General features: G+C 46.0%; 1 protein-coding gene across 1 annotated transcript in view; it reads right to left on the bottom strand.

The window, feature by feature from the left end:
* Positions 1-1,212: 1,212 nt before the first annotated feature.
* The window catches only part of psmg1 (proteasome (prosome, macropain) assembly chaperone 1), a 35,000-nt gene continuing 13,585 nt past the window's right edge, over positions 1,213-22,627 (bottom strand). The window contains exons 2-7 of the mRNA XM_041211549.1: positions 19,591-19,703; positions 11,844-11,998; positions 10,807-10,869; positions 5,769-5,967; positions 2,851-2,987; positions 1,213-1,415 (exon numbers count right to left, since the gene is read on the bottom strand). Coding sequence (XP_041067483.1) covers positions 1,341-1,415; positions 2,851-2,987; positions 5,769-5,967; positions 10,807-10,869; positions 11,844-11,998; positions 19,591-19,703 — 742 coding nt within the window. The 3' untranslated portion in view covers positions 1,213-1,340. The remainder of the gene's footprint in view (positions 1,416-2,850; positions 2,988-5,768; positions 5,968-10,806; positions 10,870-11,843; positions 11,999-19,590; positions 19,704-22,627) is intronic.

Here is a 22,627-nt window from a genome sequence, read left to right on the forward strand (position 1 = left end):
AATCAATTTCCTGATTTGAAACAGTTCTGACTGACAAAGGTGGTGGGAGGAAAAGATAATACTAGGCCTCATGGTTAAAAAGGCAAGGATGTACTCTGAAAAAGTCAGCCCAGTACAAAGTATTTCCTCTCAAACACTTCACTGAAGAAGCCTCAAGGTTGGAAAAAGTTGATATTTATTAGGACGGTGCTGAGAAGATCCACCAATTTCAGGGAAGGCAGAAAAGGGCTCGTAAGCATTTAATTGTTCAGGCCATAAGCGCTCACTGATTGACCTTCCCAGTGTTCCTGGTTGTCAGGCCCGAGCAGCTCATCTTTAAACTCATTCTGATAAACAGAATTCTTTTCTTCCCCCAATAATTTATATAGATTTTTTTCTTTTCCCACCTATTTCCATTATTTTTAAATGTATTTCCATCCATTGTTTTATCTCTACCTTTTAGCCTATTTCGATCCCTTCCCTTGACCATGACATCTTTTGGTTATCTCCACCTATCACTGGCCTTCTATCCAGCTCTACCTGTCCCACACCCCACCCCCCCTTAAACCAGCTTATATTTCACCTCTTTTCCATTTTTACTTAGGTCTGTTGAAGAGTCATACGGACTCGAAACGTTAACTGTGCTCCTCTCCGCAGATGCTGCCAGACCTGCTGAGTTTTTCCAGGTATTTTTATTTTTGTTTTGGATTTCCAGCATCCGCAGTTTTTTTGCTTTTATCTCATAAACAACCTGTTGCCTGAAGCGTCTTCTTCCCTTTACTGGGGGAACCAGCAGTAAGTTTCCAATGTTTTATTTCTAATATCCAACAGCTTTATCTTTCACCATCAAACAACTGGCATGAGGTACTGGTGTATAATCAATTGATGATCAGTGGGAGGCTTTTTTATTTAATCAACTGCAGGTCTGAGGAGGAAAGACAAATCACATGGAATTGTAAAGGTCAGCACTTTTAAAATTTAGGTATGTGGAAGTAACCTCTCACCTGTTCCCCCACCCTTGTAAATGACAAATGACCTCAACAAAGGAAAACAAAGGCACCTTTTCACTGCATATTTTAATAATTGACAGGCCTACCGGATAATGGCAGCAACATGACCAGAACTAGATTTCTGGGGCTAATGGGATTAGCTCTAGACTGGAAATAAACAAACGGTGCAACTGAGAAAAAAATCAAGGAAGAAGTCTAACAAAATACTTAATTCAAAACGCTGTGAAACAAAACCGCCACAGTTTAATATTTTAAGGGTAATAAAACATGACTAAATCCACACAGCAAACACGGTATTTTTGGAAATCTCTCAACTGTTAATTTAAAAACTGTTCAGGAATTGTTATGGCCTCATGTATACAGGTTGCTTTGGATCTTGCTCATATCGATGAGCTGTTTCAGTATTTCTGCACTCCGTGAGGTATCCTGCAAAGAAACAAAGAAACCATTCAAAAATGCTGCGAACTGCCAATGCATTTTAGTCTCAAAGGATTGCAGGGCTAGGAATGATTGTGCAGAGTGGAGGGAAGGGGGAAGGGAAATCAGATAAGGTTCCAACTCCTATCCATTGATGCTTGCCGAAAACCATATTGCAATCTATGCCACATCAAGCCCCATTTGTCCAACACTTTTGTCCTTGCTGATTAACACTGCCTCCTGCCCCCAACAGCCAAAGCTACAAGTCTCATTAATATAAAAACAAAAAAACTGCGGATGCTGGAAATCCAAAGCAAAAACAGAATCACCTGGAAAAACTCAGCAGGTCTGGCAGCATCGGCGGAGAAGAAAAGAGTCGACGTTTCGAGTCCTCATGACCCTTCGACAAGTTTCATTCCCTGATTTAATTCCCTCACGGCTCTGTTCCGCCCCATTTGTGTGACTGCCTTCAAAGGTACAAACTACCACACCTTGCGCCCCCCCCCCTCCACCCCCCAAGCTCTCTATTCCTCTGATTCCAGCCCTACATTTGCCCCATCACTAGTGGTTGTGCCTTCATTTGCCTGGGCTGCACACTCTGAGATTTTCTGCCTTAGCCTTGCCACCTCTCCGCCTTGATGACATTTCCTGTGCTCACCCACATCTTTCACCAAACTTGCGATCACCCTCCCAAAGTTTGGCTTGAGATCCCCTTTTCCCCTTAGGGCTCTGTGAAGCTGTCTGGGATAGTTTTCAGTATTGGGAATGTAATATAAGTGTAAATTGTTACATAGAAACCGTGGTGCACAGAAACAGGCCAACCAGCTCCACGCTGGTGTTTACGCTCCACACGAGTCAGATGTTGTGATGCGAGCCAGGCTTGGCTTGAAAGTGATTCTTTTTCAGGTTAAATAGCACGCTAAACTTCATTCTCTTGTCTCACACAGGAATAACTCCTTAGGCAAAGAGCCGAGTAACTGCCAGTATCCATGAGGACACAGTTAATCTTGGCAGTGGGGGGTGGCCTATTTCCCTTTGTTGAATAGTCCGTTGGAACACTTTGTGTAAACTCACACACGCAGAATGATGAGCTGGCATGCCCATGGAGGGCTGCTGACTACATACTGATAACCCACCAACAGTCAACCCTTCTTTCTTTTTCTATATTTTTAACACCTTCAGGACTGGAGGATTTAGCAAGAGGAAAAATGGAATCGAATTCCAGCTATGAAGTTAAGTAATGAAGAGGGTTTAATTAATTATTATTTAAAAATGTATCACCAAATACACCACCACTGTAAACGTAACATGTTGTAGGTACTATTTGATATATACACAAAGTGTCACCTTTCAGGTTGAATGCGTAACATGTACAATTCTGCATTGCTCGGTAACACACCTCCCCTCTCACACACAAACAAATAAACAAATAAAAGGTCCTTACTTTCACAAATGAAGTCAGGCTCTTGCAGGCGAGTAGTGGTCGAAAAGCTTCTATCGTCAGAGAATCTATAGTTGTGACGTCACTGTAGCAATGATAGAGCACAGCGGGTATCTGCCGGACCTGACAGTAACTCAGAACTGGAGAGGGAATCACAGGAAAACTGACTGCTCGGAACAACAACTGGGCACAGCTCCTAAAGCACTCCACCCCACAGCTCTCCACAAGACTAAGTGGCTGGATTCAAGTCCCTTACTGATCCACGCAAACCAGAACTTTTTAAAAATTTTTTTCATGGGATGTAGGTGTCACTGGCAGCACCGCCAGCATTTGTTGCTCATCCCTAATTACCTTCGAACTGCATGGTTTGCTCAGCCATTTCAGAGGGCAGTTAAGAATCAGCCCCACATTACTGGTGAGTCCAGAGTCACAAACAGGCCAGACCAGGTAAGAATGACAGATTTCCTTCCCTACCGGGAGTAAATGAACCAAATCAGTTAAAAAAAAAAATGATGATAGTTGTTGCGGTCACCATTATTGAGGCTAGCTTTATAATTCCAGGTTTATTAATTGGATTTAAATTCCACCTGCTGTCCTGGTGGGATTTGAACCCAGGTCCCCACGACATTAGCCTGGGCATCTGGATTACTAGTCCAGTGACATTACTGTAACACCATCTCCCCACAGCATTCCTATACTCCACCCTGGTCTGAACTGAGTTGGCTGATCTCATCTAGGGTGGGGTGGGTATATCACAATTGGCTTCAGCGCCATTCGTTGGTTGCACTCACACATGAAGAACAACCACTTGGTTGAGGTTTAACAGGTATGCTGCTACCCCTGAAATCAAATCCTCCGAGTTATCGCCCGTCATCAGAGAAAACATGAAGCAGAAAAGACCAACATACCATGCAAGTTTAACCATCTTAAAGAAACTCAATTGCCTAGATTTCACAAGGCTAAGCCTAAAACCCACTTGCACTTAAAATTTTTTTGCCTGGGGGCATTGAGCTTTTAAATTACAACATTCAAAAATTTTGAAAGCAAGCTATTTAGAAAGTCAAAAGCTTCAGAAGTAATTGAAAAAGCATTGTATCAGGGAGCACTGTGGTATCATTACAAAGCAAAGCTTTTTAAAATTCATTTTGGGTATGTAGAAGCATAAAAGGAGTTCATTCAGCCCATCATGCCCGTGCCGGCTCTTTAAAAGTGCTACTCAATTAGCCCCACACTTTCCCACTAGGCCTGCAAGTTATTCCTTCTATGGGCATCATTAGCAAGGCTGGTATCTATTGCCCATCCCTAGTTACCCTTCAGCAGGTCGTGGTGGCTGCAGTTTTTGCCATGGAAAGTGCAGTGGGATACTGGTTTAATCACTTCCTGCACTGAGCTCCTAATCTCAGCAGTACTGCTTTAAGACGCAGGGCAACTGTAAAGTCTTGGTGGGGGGTGTGGGTTGGCGTGTGGTTGCATGGGCAGATCTGTCATCAGGCCGCTCCCAGAAACACAACATTCCTAACAAGAACCAAAGTGAAAGGCCTAAATTCAATTGCGAAGGGAAGGAGCAATTCTCCATAAATTAAGAATGGTGACAAAGTGGCACCGGGCTTTCAGATTTAAAAGGATAATAGGGATTGGGAAGGCTTGGCAAGGATGACAGAAATATATCCGTGACTAACATTCAGAATGGCCTCACTGTGAAAATGATATTAAACCACCATATCTGCCAGCACTTTAATACTGCAGACAGGCACCCTAGGCTCACACCAGCAACGAGGGCAGGTTAGAGATGAGGCACTTCCAAAAGGGAAGGTGGAATGAAAGTGAATAGGAAATGGAAGATTACAAAATAATTTTCAAATAAAAAGGCTATTTGTTGCTGTATAGCCATGGGTACTCAGAGGCTATGCCAAGATAGAATTTAAGCTATCAAGTAATTGGGAGAATCAACATTTTAAGCATATGAGATGAGAAAAGTTCATTGAATTTTCAGTACAGAAGCAGATCATTTGACCCAGTTGGTCAGTGTCAGTATTCATACACCGCACAAAACATTGGAGGAGACCATTTAACCCCTCAAGACTGTTCTGCCATTCAATGTGACCACAACGGTCTGCAACCTATTTTTTGTCCTAAATCCTTTGTCCCATAACCCTTAATACCTTTGGTTGATAAAAAATTAATCAATCTTAGGTTTTAAAATTAACAACTGATGGAGCAGCAATTGCCTTTTGTGGAAGAGAGTTCCAGACTTCTAATCGTTAGGCTACACCCCTGGTCCTAGACTCACCAAACAGCAGAAATATTTTCTATCTATCTACCCTAACTGTTCTCCTCAAAATCTTGAAAACTTCAATCAAATCTTTTAAATTCCAGGGACTACAGCTCTAGTTTGTGCAATCTCTCCTTGTGATTTAACCCTCAGAAGATGATCAAGGTGCAGAACAGGGGTTTGCTTCTTTGAAAGGGCAGAGGCTGGTGCTGGTAGAAGTCACCCCCATGTCGACCATTTCACTGGTATGAGATTCAAAATAGGGGAGAAAGTCTTTGGGTGAAAGTGGGTGAAAAATTAAAGGCAAGACGATCAAGACACTGTAAAAGGGTCACTAAGTATCATGCCCCCTTGGGTCTTTATTAATTAGCCATTTTGGAAAGGTCTACTGAATAATCATTATGCCAAAGGAAGGCAAATGAATTCATATAAAATGGAAACATCTCGCCTGGTTCAATACAGAGAATTCCAGCTTCCAAGTCAGAAATTCTAACTTAACCGCCTTTTGTCTTGTACGCAACTCTAAGAGGTTTCAGCATCACTGGAGACTGAAACCCTACAAATGCAATCATCGATAAAGATACTGATATCAATTATTAATTCATGCAACTTCCTCTCCCTCTCTTATAGAAACACCCAGGGCTCGTACCTGCCGCCGAGAGACCAGATATCACATTTGGCTGCTCTAGTAACGCACAGAGAGGAGTCTCCTGGAATGCACTGGTTTTCAAAGATCGGAGGAAAGGAACAGAGATGTTGGAAATGGACGCAGGAGATTTATATTCAGTCACAGAGCAGCTCGATAATATGATCACCTCTAGGTTCCTTTGCTGGATATTTCCAAAAATCTGTAATGGGAAACAAACATTTCCTCCCTTTAGTCACCTAACACACAAAACTACCAACAATAAGAGTGCATCGCTCATTCTGAAATCAGTACAGTTTCCCCTACTGACACAAATGGACTTTATTATCTTGTCCCAACTGTTAAGGGCCCCAACTGATGTCAATACTGGGCAAGTCAGGGCCCAAAGTGAAACCTGGCTTGATAGATCCTAACTTTTTTTTTTAGAAAACATAGAGATAAGTTACTGAACAAATTCACAGGAGTCTGCTAATAAACTTTTAACACAAAGAATAAAACATTTATTAAAATAGAAAAATGAATTATATTACACCAGACAAAAAGGTTGGAAATATCTCAATACAAACACAAGAAAATGATTCAACTATTCGCTATTCCTTCTTCCCAGCTATATCTTTACAGACACATACAAATTTGGAAAGATTAAATAATTTATCATATCAATCTTGCATTCTAACATCCAGGGTAAGTATGCAGCACATGTGAACCAACTGGTGAACTGTGGACAGACACACTACACTCCAAAGTAATGATAGGTGCGACCAAAGCAGATTCTATGGATTTCTCAACAACCCACCCAAAGGCTTGTCATACTGTGAGCCAAACCAGTCTCACTGAAGCTCTGTCTTTCTCACGAGGGTTTCCAATCTCCACATCTGAAGAACTCACCCTGGAATTCTCTCCAAAAGTCGCTCTCACTCGGACAGTTTCAACCAGGGTCCACCACCAGGTTTTCAATCTTGCCTTCTAAGATTCCTTTACCCGGATCACCATGTACACGCAAGCTTCATCTTCCAAGCACAATTTCAGACCTTTGGCCGTGCCAAGCCAAACACCACCGCTCCAAAAGGGCAGCTTTGTCCTTACGGCCCATATCATGGTGTGACCAACCTTTGGCTGCATTCTCGAATCCTCAGGGCTTCTCTCGAGCCCACACTGCTTCAAGTCTGTTCCGCGCAGCTCTCTCTCTTTAATTCTGCTCTGCTCGTTTCTCTCAACTTTACTTAACAGGATGTGTTTCTGACCTCTGTCCTTGTTCCTTATCTGGGACTGTCTTCTAGGACGTCTTTCTGTCCCACTCCCTTGTTTGGGACCTTCTTCTTGGTTTAGGGATGTTCTCCCTGACCCCCTCCCCGAGTCTGTTCCCTGGGACACCTTCTCTGCTGTGGTATGCCTCTTCAGGTCACCTGACCTGCAGTTTCACACTGTCTCACTTTTCTTCTGCGCATGTGAGCAGGGTCGGTTCCCGGCTTGAGGAAGGCAAAAATTGATGAGCTGCACATGTGCGGCCATTTCCAGGCCAGCGTATGCTCTATATAAACATGAAAACGGAAATGACTTGAACTGCGCACGTGAGGCTACCTCCCAACCCACACGCGCACAGAAGTCCCCAGGCCCGCTGGGAACTGGAATTCCCAAACTCTGACTCTGATTTAAACTTGAGGCAAGTTTTTTTTTCACTTCTGATTGGCCAATCGCTCGTTAATCACTTCCACCAATGAACTGACAGCTATGCCTGACAAACCAGCAGTGAGAGAGCTCCGCGGGTGGGATCACACTGAATGTAAAGGGCTTCATAATCACAGCTGATGGCACTATATTGGCAAACTCACTCATCAAGGCCACTGGATAATTGGCATGGGAAATGGAATGAAACAACCGTATTCTAGGACACCTTGTTGGGGTACACAAAGCACAATTAGTGCCACATTTTAGTGGATCTGAGCTTTGAATTGAAAATTTCCAAAACAGTTTCGCAAAAGGTCCTCACAGCTAATGGAGAGGAATCCCACCCCACCAGTCTGAGCTAGACATGAACACTGCCTGAAATGGTGGTGAAAGCAGATTGAATAGTAACTTTCAAACAGGAAATGGAGAATATTGCAAGACTATGGGGAAAGAGCAGAGGGTTGGGGCTAATTGGATAGTCCTTTCAAAGAGCCAGCACAGGGGCAATCAGCCAAAGGGCCTTTTCTTGTGTTGAATGATTGTATGAGAGGACAGGCTCTAATCCACCACTCGGTTTATGTTCAGTACATCACCACAGATTGTCTTATCAAGTTGATCAATATTTAGTGTATAGACTTAGGGGCGGATTTTCGCTCTTGAGTACGAAGCACAGAATTGGGAAAATCCCCGACTCCCTCAACCCAACTCGGGAGAAAGACCCATTCCAGGTGGGTCCGGAGCTAACTGAAGTCAGTCCCACCGCGCCCGGAAAGAATTCAGAGACAGCCAGATGTCAAGTGGGCTGTTTAAAAGGGGGTCTATAAGAATAAGAAAATAGGCCTCCAGCCCTCACCCCTCCACACACTCCATTCATATCAACTCATGCCATCTCATAGCCCCCATGACCCCTCAAACCCTCCATGCCAACCTATGCCACTCTACCCACCCCACCATGGTCCTTTATACCCATAGAAGTGTAGAAGCTGATCGCCAACTTAGTGCCATCTCACATCAACTCATGCTCCCCTCACCCATCACCCTTTTCCCTTACACCCACCATGCCAACTCACCCAATATCCATCATTGGTAGACCTGAGGCGCTATGGTCAGATGAAATAAAATAAAGTTCTAAGTGTCTATTACAAGCTTTATTTTTTTTTAAAACTCTCATTCATAAAAACCCGTTCAATACATTTAAATTCCTTCAACTACTTAATCCCTTACAAAAGCAAACATTTTATTGAAATACTTAGTCTCTTATAAAAACAAGCATATGTTTTCATAGCCCCACATTAAATTTACAACACTTGGAGCTGTCAATCAAATTGTGAACTGACAGGCACCCCACTGTGATAATGATGGGTTGTGGAATCAGTCATGCAGCACAAATCCCATAATGATAACCCTCAGACTTATGTCAACAGAGTGAAACTGAAAGTACGGTTTGTTTTTAAACTGCAGGCTATCCTTTAATTTAAAGGGCATGAGATTTAAAAGGCTCCAAAGATTGTCAGTTCCACAGAGCTTATTCACTTTTTACACATATTCATGTCTACTCTTATCCACCTCAAAAGGCACCTTAACTCTCCCAAAGGACAATTTACCTTTCCCAAAGGGGCACCTGGACCCATCCGAAAGGATAACCTACTTCTCCAAATAACTCTGGCAGCTTTAGACCTTTTCCTCAAAGAAGTTGTGTTTTGCACATCCCACTAATCAAAATTGGATCTGTTTAAAGGCAGCTTCACTTTCTGTGAACCACAGCTGTGCAAACTACAAGCCGCCACTATACTAGACAGCCCAACCTGCCCCATCTACCCCCAACGGCAAAAATGGTGGCTGCTGGGTTCAGGGGCAGGACTTTGGAATCAGGGCTCCAATGCAATTTTTGCTAAGCTGGAGACCCTGTCTATCCCTGTGAAAATTAAGGCCTTTGGCTTGGTTTCATAAAGAAAACTAAACTAACGGTTCTCCAAGAAGGTAATGCATTCATATACTAACATGTAGCCTACTGTATTGAAAAGAGCACAGCTCATATGGGGAGGTGGTGGCATCATGGTAGTGTCACTGGACTGATGTTCCAGACACTCAGGGTAATGCTCTGGGGACGGCAGATGGTAATATTTAAATTCAATAAATATCTGGAAGATACTGTTTTGATAAGTGCAAGGAGCCAGTTCTTGCATTTTCCCTCTGACTTTCTGTATTATATTTCACAGTTCAGCAAAGCCTACAGTGATCGGCTCCAGGGGGCACTGCCAATATCCCAAAACCCAATTTCCTATCCCAACATAAATACACACAGCTACCTAACACAGGCGAGTTGGTTACATTTTGGCACCTCTTCTGCCACGTATATGAATTAGAAAAAAAGATCTCACACAAGAGAGACTTGGTTGTCACTGGGAAAATGGTGCCGGGCCTTCTACTCTGTAGAAGAAGTAGGATGTGGGCCATCATGGGATGGGGGTGTCACTGGCTAGCCCATCCCTAATTACCCTTGTTCAGAGGGCACTGAAGAGTCAACCACATTGCTTAAGGGTCAACCACATTGCTGTGGGTGTGGACTATATGTCAGATGGGTTTTTACGACAATCAGCAATGGTTTCGCGGTCATCATTAACTCCAGACTATTAACTCCAGATTTTTACTGAATTCAAATTTCACCATCTGCCATTGCGGGATTCGAATCCGAGTCCACAGAGCGTTACCCCGGGTCTCTGGAATACTAGTCCAGTGACAATACCACTATGCCACAGCCTCCCCTGCACAGTGATATGGGACTGGAGTCACACACAGGCCCAGGCTGGGCAAAGATGACAGATTTCCTTCCCAAAAGGACATTAGTGAACTAGTTGGGGTTTTGTGGTAATCTGACTATTTCATAGTCAACTTCATTTTAAACCAAATTCAAATTCTCAAACTGCCCTGGAGGGATGTGAACTTGAGTTCACTGGACGATCAGCCCAGGTTCCTGGAATACCTCATCCAGTAAGAATGGAAGTCAGCAGACTACTAGCTTTTAGTTCCCCTGCACAAAGATGTAAATGACGATATAAAGCACTTGTCTTCTGTCCACATGACTTACAAGGAATGAGGTAACATTGGCTGCAAAAACGCAGTAGAAGTGCCCTTGAAAAAACTCAGCAGGTCTGGCAGCATCGGCGGAGAAGAAAAGAGTTGACTTTTCGAGTCCTCGTGACCCTTCGACAGAACTAGTTCTGTCGAAGGGTCACGAGGACTCGAAAAGTCAACTCTTTTCTTCTCCGCCGATGCTGCCAGACCTGCTGAGTTTTTCCAGGTAATTCTGTTTTTGTTTTGGATTTCCAGCATCCGCAGTTTTTTGTTTTTATATATGTAGAAGTGCCCTTACCTTTTCAGTCCATTGGAAGAGCTGATCCTCAGCCACACTGCAGCTACAATGGCAGCTCAGAATCTGCAATGATAGAAAGATAACGCATGACATCAAAAAGACAACATTCTCAAGCAAAGAACTTGCATTTCTATAGCGCCTTTCATGACCTCAGTCAGTGAAGTATTTTTAAAGTGTAGCTACTGCTCTACCGAGAATCTTACCACATTGGCACAGATAGAAGGCCACTGACCTTGGTAATTACTGGCTTGCGAAACATAAACGCAAAAAACATCAACATGTACAGATAAAAAAGGAATTGATACTGATCTATTCACAGTGTTAGCCATTTTAGGACCCCATTATTCAATGAGTTTTGGGATTCTGCTGCATCTGCTAAACAGCAGCCTGCAATAGCTTCTAACTCTAACTCAAATGAGTAACTCAATCAGGCTGGGATTACACGGAATCTTTCTCTGCACTGCCTGTTGCTTATTACAGTCAACCTTCAATACCTCTCCGGTTTAACACTAAGGGTTTGAAAAGACAAGTTGTGTCCATGTGGAAGGGATGTTGGCCTTGAACTGGGCTGAACATCAGTCATCACTTTGCAGCCAGTATATGGTCCTCTGCATTGCCCAGTCCGAGAAAGAGAAACAGCCAAGGCTCCCGGTGCTCCTCACTTTTTGCGAGCCCACATTTTTGGATATTGAGCAAGAATCAGATCAGATCTCGCTGTGACTGATCCATGGTCAAATCATTGATACCAACAGTTAAGAGTCATTCAACATTACTACCCCGTTAATCCAGCTTGGGTTAGTGCCTTCAGGAGACTGAAGGAGGAAATGTTTGCTGTGTTCCTTGAGTTTGTCATCACCACTGTCAGTGCACTCGCAAATGCAATACCCATCCGGTCAGACTGACCTTGTGAAGGGTGAATTTAATGCAAATGAGCAGGAATGAGATTCGCATGCAGGAGTTTAGGCAGCTCTCTTTTAAATGCACATTTTCTCAGATTGTCAGATATCCAGACACATTTATTCAATCATAAAACAGACCATTGGATTGGATGATAGCCGGTAGAGAAGACATGACGAATCTGTAGGGAACTGTTGATTGACGGGATCTGTCCCCTTAACTCTCTCATTCCAGAATGTAACAGCTCCAATAGTTTCCCAGCTCCCAGAGCATTGAACAAAGGAGTTCAGAAATCCTATCAAGACAAAGAGCAGTGGATGCACGTCAATCGTAGAATTAATTCGATCACTGCTGCACGTTGCAATAATGAGGCACAACAGGCAAAGCAAATTGGGAATTAGTGATCAGGAAGAGCTATGTTTAGGTTTTAATAAAGAGAAGTCCGGTGGGGCTAGAAAACAGAGTGAGAGGAGCAAGGTACAGAGCAAGCGGAACAAGTTACAGAACGAGGGGAGCGAGATACAGAACGAGGGGAGCGAGATACAGAACGAGGGGAGCGAGATACAGAACGAGGGGAGCGAGATACAGAACGAGGGGAGCGAGATACAGAACGAGGGGAGCGAGATACAGAACGAGGGGAGCGAGATACAGAACGAGGGGAGCGAGATACAGAACGAGGGGAGCGAGATACGAATGAGGGTAACGAGATACAGAACGAGGGGAACGAGATACAGAACGAGGGGAACGAGATACAGAACGAGGGGAGCGAGATACAGAACGAGGGGAGCGAGATACAGAACGAGGGGAGCGAGATACAGAACGAGGGGAGCGAGATACAGAAAGAGGGGAGCTAGATACAGAACGAGGGGAGCGAGATACAGAACGAGGGTAACGAGATACAGAACGAGGGTAATGAGATACAGAACGAGGGGAAAGAGATACAGAACGAGGAGAGAGAGATACAGAACGAGGGGAGAGAGATACAGAACGAGGGGAGCGAGATAAAGAACGAGGGGAGCGAGATACAGAACGAGGGGAGAGAGATACAGAACGAGGGGAGAGAGATACAGAACGAGGGGAGAGAGATACAGAACGAGGGTAACAAAATACAGAACGAGGGTAACGAGATACGAACGAGTGGAACGAGATACAGAACAAGGGGAAAGAGATTCAGAACGAGGGGAAAGAGATACAGAACGAGGGGAAAGAGATACAGAACGAGGGGAGCGAGATACAGAACGAGGGGAGCGAGATACAGAACGAGGGTAACGAGATACAGAACGAGTGGAACGAGATACAGAACAAGGGGAAAGAGATACAGAACGAGGGGAAAGAGATACAGAACGAGGGGAAAGAGATACAGAACGAGGGGAAAGAGATACAGAACGAGGGGAAAGAGATACAGAATGAGGGGAACGAGATACAGAACAAGGGAATAAGATGCAGACTGCCTGGAGTTACAAGATTTCCTTGCCCTGGAAAGAATTAAATTATGAAAAAACTCTTATGATGAAGGTTGCGTTCAGTGTAGCAAGAATGCAGCAAAAAGGAACAGCATGCAATGTGATATATTTGTTCTATTAAAACTGAAGGCATGAGGTGCAGAGGATCACAGACAACAACGCAGAGATCAGGTAACACACAGTGATCAGACAACTCAATGATCAGGAAACAACACAGTGATCAGGCAACAGCGCAGAGATCAGGCAACAATGCACGATCAGGCAACAGCGCAGAGATCAGGCAACAATGCACGATCAGGCAACAATGCACGATCAGGCAACAATGCATGATCAGGCAACAGCGCAGTGATCAGGCAACAGCGCAGTGATCAGGCAAAAGTGCAGTGGTCAGGCAACAACACAGTGATCTGGCATCGATGCAGAGAATAGACAACAATGCAGTGATCAGTCAAAAATGCAGAGTCAGGCAACAAAGCAGTGATCAGGAAACAATGAAGTGAATAGACAACAATACAATGAATGAATAACAATGCAGTGATCAGTCAACAATGCAGTTATCAGGCAGCAACGCAGTGAATAGACAACAATGCAGTGATCAGGTAATAATGCACGACCAGGCAACAATGCAGTGGTCAGGCAACGATGCACAATCGGGCAACAATGCAGTGATCAGTCAACAATGCACGAACAGGCAACAACACAGTGATCAGGCAACAACGCAGTGATCAGGCAACAACGCAGTGATCAGGCAACAGCGCAGTGATCAGGCAATAGCGCAGTGATCAGGCAACAATACAGTGATGGGCAACAATACAGTGATCAGGCAATAGCGCAGTGATCAGGCAACAATACAGTGATCAGGAAACAATGCAGTGATCAGGCAATAATGCACGACCAGCAACAATGCAGTGGTCAGGCAACGATGCACAATCGGGCAACAATGCAGTGATCAGTCAACAATGCACGAACAGGCAACAACACAGTGATCAGGCAACAACGCAGTGATCAGGCAACTGCGCAGTGATCAGGCAATAGCGCAGTGATCAGGCAATAGCGCAGTGATCAGGCAACAATACAGTGATCAGGCAACAATACAGTGATCAGGCAACAATGCAGTGATCAGGGAACAGCGCAGTGATCAGACAGCAGTGTAGTGATCAGGCAACAGCGCAGTGATCAGGCAACAATGCAGTGAATAGACAACACATTGATCAGGCAACAACCCATTGATCAGACAACGCAGTGATCTGACAACACTGCAATGATCAGACAACAACACAGTGAACAGGCAACAATGCATGAACTGGCAACAATGCAGTGATCAGGCAACAATGCAGTGATCAGACAACAACGCAGTGAACCGGCAACAATGTAATGATCAGACAGCATTGCAGTGATCAGACAGCATTGCAGTGATCAGACAGCATTGCAGTGATCAGACAACAACGCAGTGAACAGGCAACAATGTAATGATCAGGCAGTAATGCAATGATCCGATAACAATGCAGTGATCAGACAATACGTGCAAGTGAGTGGGAGGGTTCAGTTGCATGGAAATATAAAAAATCAAAGTTTAAGGAGAGGGTAAGAGTGCAGGTTAGTGATAAGGCTGATTGTTACCAAAAAGTGAAAGGAAGGGACAGAGTGTGTGAACACCATATTGCACCAAAGTATCATATAAGAGTAGAGAAAATTAACAATAGGGCAAACTTAAAGGCTTTGTATCTGAATGCCCGTTGCGTTCGGAATAAAACTAATGAGTTAACAGCGCAAACAGAGATAAATAGGTCTGATTTGGTGGCAATTGCTGAGATGTGGTTACAGAGAGAACAGGTTTGGGAGTTGAATATCCAAGGGTACTCAGTGTTTAGGCAGGAAGGAAAAGGAGGTGGTGTAGCTTTGTTAGTGAAGGAAGCGATCAGTGCTATAGTGAGGAATGATATAGGCACTGGAGAGCAAGATGTAGAGTCAGTCTGGGTAGAAATAAGAAATAGCAAGGGAAAGAAGTCCCTGGTGGGAGTAATCTATAGGTCCCCAAACAGTAATTCATCAGTAGGGCACAGTATAAACCAGGAAATACTGGGAGCATGTAAGAAAGGCACGGCAATAATCATGGGTGATTTTAACATGCATATAGACTGGACTAATCAAATTGGCAAGGGTAGCATTGAGGGAGAGTTAATAGAGTGTATTAGAGATTGTTTCTTGGAGCAATGCATTGTGGAACCAACCAGCGAGCAGGCTATTCTGATTTGGTTTTGTGTAATTAGATGGGATTAATTAATGATCCCATAGTAAAGGATCCTCTAGGGAAGAGTGATCATAGCATGCTAGAATTTCAAGTTCAGTTTGAGAGCGAGAAGCATGAGTCCTACACTAGTGTTCTAGAGTTAAACAAAGGTAACTACATAGGTATGAGGGCAGATTTGGCCCTAGTGGACTGGGCAGGAAGACTACAAGGTAGGACAGTTGATGAACAGTGGCAGATATTTAAGGAGATATTCAATTCCTCCCAAGTAAAATATATTCCAAACAGGACGTAAGAGGGGGAAAACCATCCATGGCTAAGCAAGGAAGTTAAAGATAACACAAAGGCAAACACTAAGATATACTAAATTGCAAAGGTCAGTGGCAGGCTGGAAAATTGGGAAACTTTTAAAGATCAACAAAGGGTTACTAAAAATATAATTAAAACAGCAAAGGTAAATTATGAAAGAAAAGTAGTGCAAGATGTAAAAACTGATAGCAAAAGCTTCCACAAGTATGTAAAAGGAAAGAGAGAAGCTAAAGTGAATGTTGGCCCCTCGGAGGATGAGACTGGGGAGTTGATATTGGGGAAACGCAGAAATGGCAGAGACGCTTAATCAATATTTTGCCTCAGTTTTCACGGTGGAGGACACTAGTACCACCCCTATAGTAACAGGTAGTGCAGGGGGTATAGAAAAGGAACTTAGAACAATCACCATCACTAGAAAAAAAGTACTGTGCAAACTATTTGAATCAAAGGGTGACAAGTCCCCAGGACCTGATGGCCTACATCCCAGGGTCTTAAAGGAAGTGGCAGCGGAGATAGTGGGTGCATTGGCTATGATATTCCAAAATTCCCTGGATTCTGGAAAGGTTCCAGTGGATTGGAAAAATGTTAATATACCACACTTATTCAAAAAGGGGGGGAGGCAGAAAGTAGGAAACTATAGACCAGTTAGCTTAACATCTGTCGTTGGGAAATTGTTGGAATCCATTAATAAGGAAGTAGTACTGGACCATTTGGAAAGTCATAATGCAATCCATCAGAGTCAGCATGGTTTTATGAAGAGTAAGTCGTGTTTGACTAATTTGCTAGAGTTCTTTGAAGATGCGACATGCAAAGTGGATAATGGGGATCCTGTAGATGTCGTATATCTGGACTTCCAGAAGGCCTTTGATAAGGTGCCGCACAAAAGATTAATACACAAGATAAGATCACATGGAGTTAGGGGTAATATAGGAGCTTGGATAGAGGATCGGCTAACCAACAGAAAGCAGAGAGTCGGGATAAATGGGTCTTTTTCTGGATGGCAAGTTGTAACTAGTGGGGTGCCACAGGGTTCGGTCCTTGGGCCCCAACTATTTACAATCTATATTAATGATTTGGATTCAGGGAAAGAAGGTACTAAAGCTAAATTTGCAGATGACACCAAAATAGGTGGGAAAGTAAGTTGCAATGGAGAAATAAGAAATTTACAAATGGATATGGACAGGTTAGGTGAATGGGCCAAAATCTGGCAGATGGAGTTTAATGTGGATAAGTGTGAGATTATCCATTTTGGTCAGAAGAATAAAAAGGTGACGTATTATTTAAATGGAGAGAAACTTTAGAATGCTTCAGTGCAGAGGGATCTGGGTGTCCTCATGCATGTGAATCGCTGAAAGCTAGTCGGCAGGTACAGCAGGTAATATGAATAAGTTATTTCGAGAGGACTAGAATATAAAAGCAGGAATGTGCTGCTGAGGCTTTATAAGGCTCTGGTCAGACCACATTTAGAATATTGGGAGCAATTTTGGGCCCCGTATCTCAGGAAGGATGTGCTGGCCCTGGAGAGGGTCCAGAGGAGGTTCACGAGAATGATCCCAGGAATGAAAGGCTTAACATATGAAGAACATTTGAAGACTCTGAGTCTATACTCGATGGAGTTTAGAAGGACGAGGGGGGATCTGATTGAAACTTACAGAATACTGAAAGGCCTGGATAGAGTGGACGTGGGGAAGATGTTTCCATTAGTGGAAGAGACTAGGACCTGAGGGCACAGCCTCAGAGTAAAGGGAAGACCTTTTAGAACAGAGATGAGGAGAAACTTCTTCAGCCAGAGAGTGGTGAATCTATGGAATTCATTGCCACAGAAAGCTGTGGAGGCCAGGTCATTGAGTGCAATTAAGACTGAGATAGATAGGTTCTTGATTGGTAAGGGGATCAAAGGTTACGGGGAGAAGGCGGGAGAATGGGGTTGAGAAACTTATCAGCCATGATTGAATGGCGGAGCAGACTCGATGGGCTGAATGGCCTAATTTCTGCTCCTATGTCTTATGGTCTTATGGAAGGCAAATGGAATTTTGGCACTTATTGCTAAAGGAATAGAGTATAAAAATAGGGAAGTGTTGTTGCAACTGTGCAAGGCATTGGTGAGACCGCACCTGGAGTACTGTGCACAGTTTTGGTCCCCTTAGTTGAGGAAGGATGTAGTTGCATTGGAGGCGGTTCAGAGGAGGTTCACTAGATTGATTCCAGAGATGCGGGGCTTGTCTTATGAGGAGAGATTGAACAGTTTAGGCCTATACTTGCTAGAGTTTAGAAGGATGAGAGGAGATCTAATTGAGATATATAAGATGCTAAAGGGGATAGACAAAGTAGACGTGGAGCGGATGTTTCCCCTTGTGGAGCATTCTAGAATGAGAGGCCATAGTTTTAGGTTAAGGGTGGTAGATTTAAATCAGAGATGAGGAGGAATTACTTTTCTCAAAGGGTCGTGAATCTGTGGAACTCACGACCTCAGAGTGCAGAGGATGCCGGGACGCTGAATAAATTTGAGGAGATAGGCAGACAGATTTTTAATTAGGAACTGGTTGTAAGGTTATGGGGAGAGGGCGGGAAATTGGAGTTGAAGCTGAAATGAGATCAGCCATGATCGTATTGAATGGCGGGGCAGGCTCGAGGGGCTGAATTGCCTACTCCTGCCCCTAGTTCTTATGTTCTTATGTAACAACGCAGTGATCAGAAAATAATGCACTGATTGGACAACAGGGCAATGAGCAGACAACAGCGCAGTGAGCAGACAACAGCGCAGTGAGCACACAACAGGGCAATGAGCACACAACAGGGCAGCGAGCAGACAACAGCGCAGTGAGCAGACAACAGTGCAGTGAGCAGACAACAGAGCAGTGAGCAGACAACAGCGCAGTGAGCACACAACAGGGCAATGAGCAGACAACAGCGCAGTGAGCAGACAACAGCGCAGTGAGCAGACAATAGGGCAATGAGCAGACAACAGCGCAGTGAGCAGACAACAGCGCAGTGAGCAGACAACAGGGCAATGAGCAGACAACAGGGCAATGAGCAGACAACAGCGCAGTGAGCAGACAACAGCGCAGTGAGCAGACAACAGCGCAGTGAGCAGACAACAGGGCAGTGAGCAGACAACAGCGCAGTGAGCAGACAACAGGGCAGTGAGCAGACAACAGGGCAGTGAGCAGACAACAGCGCAGTGAGCAGACAACAGCGCAGTGAGCAGACAACAGGGCAGTGAGCAGACAACAGGGCAGTGAGCAGACAACAGCGCAGTGAGCAGACAACAGGGCAGTGAGCAGACAACAGGGCAATGAGCAGACAACAGGGCAGTGAGCAGACAACAGGGCAGTGAGCACACAACAGGGCAGTGAGCAGACAACAGGGCAATGAGCACACAACAGGGCAGTGAGCAGACAACAGGGCAATGAGCACACAACAGGGCAGTGAGCACACAACAGGGCAGTGAGCAGACAACAGCGCAGTGAGCAGACAACAGCGCAGTGAGCACACAACAGCGCAGTGAGCAGACAACAGGGCAGTGAGCAGACAACAGGGCAGTGAGCAGACAACAGCGCAGTGAGCAGACAACAGCGCAGTGAGCAGACAACAGCGCAGTGAGCACACAACAGCGCAGTGAGCAGACAACAGGGCAGTGAGCAGACAACAGGGCAGTGAGCAGACAACAGGGCAGTGAGCAGACAACAGCGCAGTGAGCAGACAACAGCGCAGTGAGCACACAACAGGGCAATGAGCAGACAACAGCGCAGTGAGCAGACAACAGCGCAGTGAGCAGACAACAGCGCAGTGAGCAGACAGGGAGACACAAGTATGAATGACAGGCACATCCAACAATTCTCACCCAGAGAACCCTACTTCACTCACCTACAGCATTCTGTCCAACAGCAATTAGAAAAGTGGAACATGGAAGGCTCCATTTTACTGAGCTTCCCGGTGTTGAGGTTCTGCTCTCTGTGCTCCATTTGATAGTAATCTCTCTGATGGGGAAGAAACAATTGGAATAAAACTTCAAACAGAAGAAAAACCACACAACGCCAACTCAATGGTTCATCAAACTTCAAGATATCTTCTGAATAAATGATAAAAGATCAGTGACGAGTACAGGGAAAGATTACTGGGAGTGCAATCTCAGTTTAATTTTCCTAAGATAATGAAACCTGCCCAACACTGATTGAAAGGGCACCCTGGCAATTCAGACTCCAATGTGGAGCTGACCAGAAGTAGGAAAGAAATAAAATAGCAGAATCTGGAAATCATTGCTGGGACTACACAGCATCTCGAGCAGCATCAGAGTGGGAAAGGGTGGGATGATGTATCGCACGTGATAACTGAGTGATTCGGACAAAAGGTTACCGTTAAAACTGTTAACCTGCTCTTTCCAAATAGCAGCTGTGTATTAGCAGCACCCCTTTCTCAGGTATATCACAGTTTTCCAAACCGCTAAATTCAGGTAATACAAAACTCTTGTTCACAGAACTCCAGCCAGTTGACCCTCTACTCACTTACTGGCCCCATTATCAGTCCAGGATCCAATGTAGACATCAAACTGGACTCAGTCCCGGTGTCACCGGACTCAGTCCTGGTATCAAAACTGGCTCAGTCCCAGTGTCAAACCGCAGTGAGTCCCAGTGTCAAACCAGACTCAGTAAAAGTGTCAAACTGCAGTTAATCCCAGTATCAAATCAGGATTACTCCCAGTGTCAAACCAGATTGAGTCCCAATGTCAAACGGGAGTCAGTCCCAGAGTCAAACCAGTGTCAGTTCCAGAGTCAAACTGGAGTCGGTCCCAGTGTCGAACCGGAGTCAGACCCAGTGTCAATTCAGGATCAATCCCATAATCAAACCAGGATCAGTCCCATAATCAAACCAGGATCAGTCCCAGAGTTAAACCAGGATCAGTCCCATAGATAAACTGGAGTCAGTCCCAGTATCAAACTTGCCTCAGTCCCAGTGTCGAATCAGGACCAGTCCCAGTGCCAAACCAGATAAAGTCCCGGAGTCAAACAAAGATCAGTCCCAATGTCAAACTGGAGTCAGTACCAGTGTCAATTCAGGATCAGTCCAGGTGTCAAACTAGGATCAGTCCTGGTGTTCAACTGGAATTAATTTCCAGTGTCAAACTGGAGCCAGTCCCTGTGTCAAATCTGAGTCAGTCCCGGTGCCGATCCGGAGTCAGTCCCGGTGCCGACCCGGAGTCAGTCCCTGTATCAAACCTGAGTCAGTCCCGGTGCCGATTCGGAGTCAGTCCTGGTGCCGATCCGGAGTCAGTCCCGGAGTCAGTCCCGGTGCCGACCCGGAGTCACTCCCTGTGTCAAACCGGAGTCACTCCCTGTGTCGAACCGGAGTCAGTCCCGGTGTCGAACCGGAGTCAGTCCCGGTGTCGAACCGGAATCACTCCCGGTGTCGAACCGGAATCACTCCCGGTGTCGAACCGGAGTCACTCCCGGTGTCGAACCGGAGTCACTCCCGGTGTCGAACCGGAGTCACTCCCGGTGTCGAACCGGAGTCACTCCCGGTGTCGAACCGGAGTCACTCCCGGTGTCGAACCGGAGTCACTCCCGGTGTCGAACCGGAGTCACTCCCGGTGTCGAACCGGAGTCACACCCGGTGTCGAACCGGAGTCACTCCCGGTGTCGAACCGGAGTCACTCCCGGTGTCGAACCGGAGTCACTCCCGGTGTCGAACCGGAGTCACTCCCTGTGTCGAACCGGAGTCACTCCCGGTGTCGAACCGGAGTCAGTCCCGGTGTCAAACCGGAGTCAGTCCCGGTGTCAAACCTGAGTCACTCCCAGTGCCGATCCGGAGTCAGTCCCGGTGCCGATCAGGAGTCAGTCCTTGTGTCCAACTTGAGTCATTCCCGGTGCCGACCCGGAGCCAGTCCCCGTGTCGAACCGGAGTCACTCCCTGTGTCAAACCGGAGTCAGTCCCGGTGTCGAACCGGAGTCACTCCCGGGGTCGAACCGGAGTCACTGCCGGTGTCGAACTGGAGTGACTGCCGGTGTCGAACCGGAGTCATTCCCGGTGTCGAACCTGAGTCAGTCCCGGTGTCGAACCTGAGTCAGTCCCAGTGTCGAACCTGAGTCAGTACCGGTGTCGAACCTGAGTCACTCCCAGTGCCGATCCGGAGTCAGTCCCGGTGCCGATCCGGAGTCAGTCCCGGTGCCGATCCGGAGTCAGTCCCGGTGTCGAACCGAAGTCACTCCCGGTGTCGAACCGGAGTCTCTCCCGGTGTCGAACCGGAGTCAGTCCCGGTGTCGACCCGGAGCCAGTCCTCGTGTCGAAACGGAGTCAGTCCCGGTGTCGAACCTGAGTCAGTCCCGGTGTCGAACCTGAGTCAGTCCCAGTGTCGAACCTGAGTCAGTACCGGTGTCAAACCTGAGTCACTCCCAGTGCCGATCCGGAGTCAGTCCCGGTGCCGATCCGGAGTCAGTCCCGGTGCCGATCCGGAGTCAGTCCCGGTGCTGACCCGGAATCAGTCCTTGTGTCCAACCTGAGTCATTCCCGGTGCCGACCGGGAGCCAATCCTCGTGTCGAACCGGAACCAGTCCCGGTGTCGAACCGGAGTCACTCCCGGGGTCGAACCGGAGTCACTCCCGGGGTCGAACCGGAGTCACTCCCGGGGTCGAACCGGAGTCACTCCCGGGGTCGAACCGGAGTCACACCCGGTGTCGAACCGGAGTCACTCCCGGTGTCGAACCGGAGTCACTCCCGGTGTCGAACCGGAGTCACTCACTGTGTCGAACCGGAGTCACTCCCGGTGTCGAACCGGAGTCAGTCCCGGTGTCAAACCGGAGTCAGTCCCGGTGTCAAACCTGAGTCACTCCCAGTGCCGATCCGGAGTCAGTCCCGGTGCCGATCAGGAGTCAGTCCTTGTGTCCAACTTGAGTCATTCCCGGTGCCG

This window comes from Carcharodon carcharias, chromosome 18, assembly GCF_017639515.1.
Source record: "Carcharodon carcharias isolate sCarCar2 chromosome 18, sCarCar2.pri, whole genome shotgun sequence".
Classification (NCBI taxonomy): Eukaryota; Metazoa; Chordata; class Chondrichthyes; order Lamniformes; family Lamnidae; genus Carcharodon; species Carcharodon carcharias.